General features: G+C 70.0%; 1 protein-coding gene across 1 annotated transcript in view; it reads right to left on the bottom strand.

The window, feature by feature from the left end:
• CPSF1 (cleavage and polyadenylation specific factor 1) overlaps positions 1-1,097 on the bottom strand; it is an 11,528-nt gene that overhangs the window by 4,206 nt on the left and 6,225 nt on the right. Inside the window, exon 5 of the mRNA XM_026050397.1 lies at positions 1,044-1,097. Within this exon, the coding sequence (XP_025906182.1) occupies positions 1,044-1,097 (54 nt within the window). The remainder of the gene's footprint in view (positions 1-1,043) is intronic.

The following is a 1,097-nucleotide window of genomic DNA, read 5'->3' as shown; positions in this document are numbered from 1 at the left end:
CGGGGACACCTGGGTGCCACAGTGGGCACCCCTGGACACCGCAACAGGCGCCAGGGACACCTGAACACTGTGGTGGGCACCCCCAGACACCACAACAGGCGCCGGGGACCCCTGGATGTCGTGTCGGGGACCCCCAGACGTCACAACAGGTGCCAGGGACCCCCAGACAGCGCGCCAGGGACCCCTGCACACCATGACGGGGACCCCCACGCACCGCAACAGGCGCCACGGACCCCCAGACAGCGCGCCAGGGACCTCTGCTCACCACGATGGAGACCCCCGGACACCACAACAGGCGTTGGGGACCACAGGACACCATGTTGGGGCCCTCTGCACACCGTGCTGGGGACCCCTGGACAACACAACAGGCGCCAGAGACCCCCAGACACCATGCTGGGCACACCCAGACACCGCAAGAGGTGCCAGGGGCATCCGGACACGGTGTTGGGAACCCCCGGACACGGCGTCAGGCATCCCCACACACTGCAACGGGTGCCAGGGACTCCCACACACCGCATTGGGGACCCCCGCACACCGCAACAGGCGCCGTCGCACACCGCAACAGGCGCCAGGGACCCCCACACACCGCATTGGGGACCCCCGCACACCGCAACAGGCGCCGTCGCACACCGCAACAGGCGCCAGGGACCCCCACACACCATGCCAGGGTCCCGCGCACACCCCACTGATGACCCCCGCACACCGCAACAGGCGCCAGGCACCCCTGCACACCACAACAGGTGCCGAGGACCCCCGCACGCTGCACCGGGGACACCTGGACACCACAACAGGCGTCGGGGACCCCTGCACGCTTCATGGGGGACACCTGGACACCGCAACAGGCGCCAGGGACACCCGCACACTGCACCGGGGACGCCCGGACACCGCAACAGGCGCCGGGGACACCCGCACACTGCACCGGGGACACCTGGACACCGCAACAGGCGCCGAGGACCCCTGCACACTTCATGGGGGACCCCCGCACCCCGCAACAGGCGCCAGGGACCCCTGCACCCCGCAACAGGCGCCGCCGCAACACCCACCCGCAGCTCGGGCTCCTCGAAGTAGTGCAGCGAGAGCGTCTTGAGGTCGTGCGT

Source organism: Nothoprocta perdicaria, unplaced genomic scaffold (assembly GCF_003342845.1).
Source record: "Nothoprocta perdicaria isolate Ctin4 unplaced genomic scaffold, notPer1 scaffold_680, whole genome shotgun sequence".
In the NCBI taxonomy this organism is placed as follows: Eukaryota; Metazoa; Chordata; class Aves; order Tinamiformes; family Tinamidae; genus Nothoprocta; species Nothoprocta perdicaria.
The sequence above is the reverse complement of the archived record's forward strand: the minus strand, read 5'-3'. Positions and strand labels throughout refer to the sequence as shown.